The sequence below is a fragment of the Ceratosolen solmsi genome, unplaced genomic scaffold (genome assembly GCF_000503995.2).
Source record: "Ceratosolen solmsi marchali unplaced genomic scaffold, CerSol_1.0 scaffold16, whole genome shotgun sequence".
Lineage (NCBI taxonomy): Eukaryota > Metazoa > Arthropoda > Insecta > Hymenoptera > Agaonidae > Ceratosolen > Ceratosolen solmsi.
Window position 1 is genome coordinate 542,817 of NW_011948451.1, and position 2,595 is coordinate 545,411.

General features: G+C 39.8%; 1 protein-coding gene across 1 annotated transcript in view; it reads left to right on the forward strand.

The window, feature by feature from the left end:
• Positions 1 to 2,074: 2,074 nt before the first annotated feature.
• Positions 2,075 to 2,595, forward strand: part of LOC105366594 (cyclin-T) — a 14,850-nt gene continuing 14,329 nt past the window's right edge. The window contains exon 1 of the mRNA XM_011505092.1: positions 2,075 to 2,416. Within this exon, the coding sequence (XP_011503394.1) occupies positions 2,271 to 2,416 (146 nt within the window). The 5' untranslated portion in view covers positions 2,075 to 2,270. The remainder of the gene's footprint in view (positions 2,417 to 2,595) is intronic.

The window sequence follows — 2,595 nt, forward strand, 5'->3', positions numbered from 1 at the left end:
AAAGGGAGGAGCGGGTGGGCGGTTGCGGGGGGGTGTACATAACCGAACATTGTTTAGCAGGTATGTGGAGTACGGTAGTTAGGTCGGCAGGTGCAGTGTAATTACTGTGAATCTGTTTAATTTGATTTGTGCATATAGAGGAGTCTAGACAAAACGATTTAAGGGTTATCCGTACTTAACAATATATGTAATAAATGGTATATACACCTAGGCACATAGTCTTTGACTAATATTAAATGACCTGCCAGAAAATTGCAGAAACATGAGAAAATTCTTAGAATTATTGCACGCGTGTTTTAATTATTTGGGTTATAAATGTGCCCAAAATTTGCAGTAGCCTTAGTCTGTCGTTTGGTGTCCTGGGTGATACATCGGGAACAAGTTGTAAAGTCTCAGTTTCTGTGGGGTGCTGGTAGTGGCTATTTGGTATTGCAATCGTGAACGCATATCCTTTTGTAATTGAACCCGTGACCAAAAGTGTAGAAGGTATGTGAAGCATTTTTATATAATTTAACTAAGTTAGCTTATTAACAGTTATTAAGAAGAAGAGAAATTTCACCGAACTCTGTTTATAAAGTAACCAGTGTGCGTTTTAGTAAGCTGTACTTTTCTATGATATACAGAAACGAGAGTTTAATTGAAAATTAATTCTAGCCGTTTAACATTGCTTAAAATAATTAATGATATTGTAAGGTGTATAATTTACTAAGAATTATTAATATCGTTGCATTCGTATCTTTTTAATAATCATTGAATCTTATAAAGCTAATAATAAGCCTCGTTCCAGACAAAAATTTCAAAATATTATCATCAGCAAATTAATGAAGTATTTGAACGATGAATGTACAAAATCTCTTATTTTATTGTTTAAACAATAGACCAACGCTTATTAGTATATATTTGATATTAGTGGTTTGAATATGTGTAAAAGAAATAGGATTTTACATATATATTTTTAATCCTATATATTTATATATACATATCCGCATATACGCGCGCCTGTGTGTGTATTTATATATAAATATATATATATATATATATATATATATATATATTAATTTTGTATATAAAAATAATACACAGCTTGGATGATTAAATGAATAAAATAATATAAATACTATTTTATTTTGTTTGTTTGTTGAGTATATTTCATTTCTTTTATTTATTTACCATGAATATATTTCCATTAAATTATGCTATGATTGAATCGAAACAAATCCATTGTAATTAATTTAGCAATGGGAATTGACATGATCTTGCAAATGTTATTTTATCTTTTTTTTTTTTTTTTTTTGTACAATGCTCGCAATTCCTTTTATTTACAAGATTAATGTATATGTTTATAATATATTTCAATTATTAATGTGCGACGGGAAGTAGCGGTATTAAGACTCAATTTGTGAATAATAGCGTTTAATAAAAATATATTAAATATCGGCAGGCATGGGGTATTTGGTTTGTCAATATTGTGCTGCGGGTGATAGCGCATACGATTTACAATTTCGAACGAACAGTTGCATGGGTACGGCGTGGGACGGGCGGGGGAGAGGGGGCGAGGAGGAGGGAGGAGGATTGGTGGTGTATGCACGTCTCTCTTGTAAATTCAAATTTCGCGGTGGTTCAGCGTCTAATATCAGCGTTATCGAGGATATCGGATTCGGTAATTTCCGTCCTTCAAAAAGCTCGCTCTTGCTCTTAGTAATTTTCATAAAATTCCAACGCGTATATTATATATAATAAAATATCTCGCTCGTGTTTAACGTAATACACACAAACACACGTACACCCATGAATATAAATAAGTAAGGATCCCGAACTGGCGAATGTGAAAATAAAATCTAACCTGTCCGTTTGCAGAGGTGAAATAAGTTGCCGCCCTGACGTCGAGCTTCTCGTCGCGGTGCAACGCTCAAAACAGACTGACGAGCGCGAGATCGGGAAGGAGCGCCGGAGTAGCGGGTGGCGGTGGAGGCGGCGGCGTTGTTGGCAGTGAAGGCGGAGAAGGAGGCGAAGGAGAAGGACGACGAGACTGACGACGAGGGAGGAGCAGCGCTCGAAGCGCAATCACCGCGGTCACCTCGTCGCTGGCTGAACATTGCCGCTCTCCGCCCAGTCGCGATAAATCGAATTCTCCGATTTATGTTGTGCACGCCGCCGCGTTCGTTGGCGAGGGCCGTGAAGTGCGCCGCCATAGTCCTAGCCCGCCGTACCTTTGTAGCCGCCGCCGCCGCCGCTGCAGTCGCGCGGAGTGCCGAAGTGTGTACATATAAATGGCGGCTGACGAAAAATGGTACTTTACGAAAGAACAGCTTGCAAACACACCGAGCAGAAAGTGCGGCATCGATGCGGATAAGGAATTGAGCTACCGGCAGCAGGCGGCCAATTTCATCCAGGATATGGGACAACGGCTAGTGGTGTATCCTTTTTATTTACAAAAGTTGGCCCGACCCTCGCGCGCATGCATTGCGCTCCTCTCCTTGCCCCTCGACGCGTCCCGTACTTTCCATCGGCCGTTCATCCGCTTTCCCCATTATCCGGGCATCGGATTGTTGCTTCTTGCGTCGCCTTCGGCCTTCCGCGTATGTGAAAAGTACG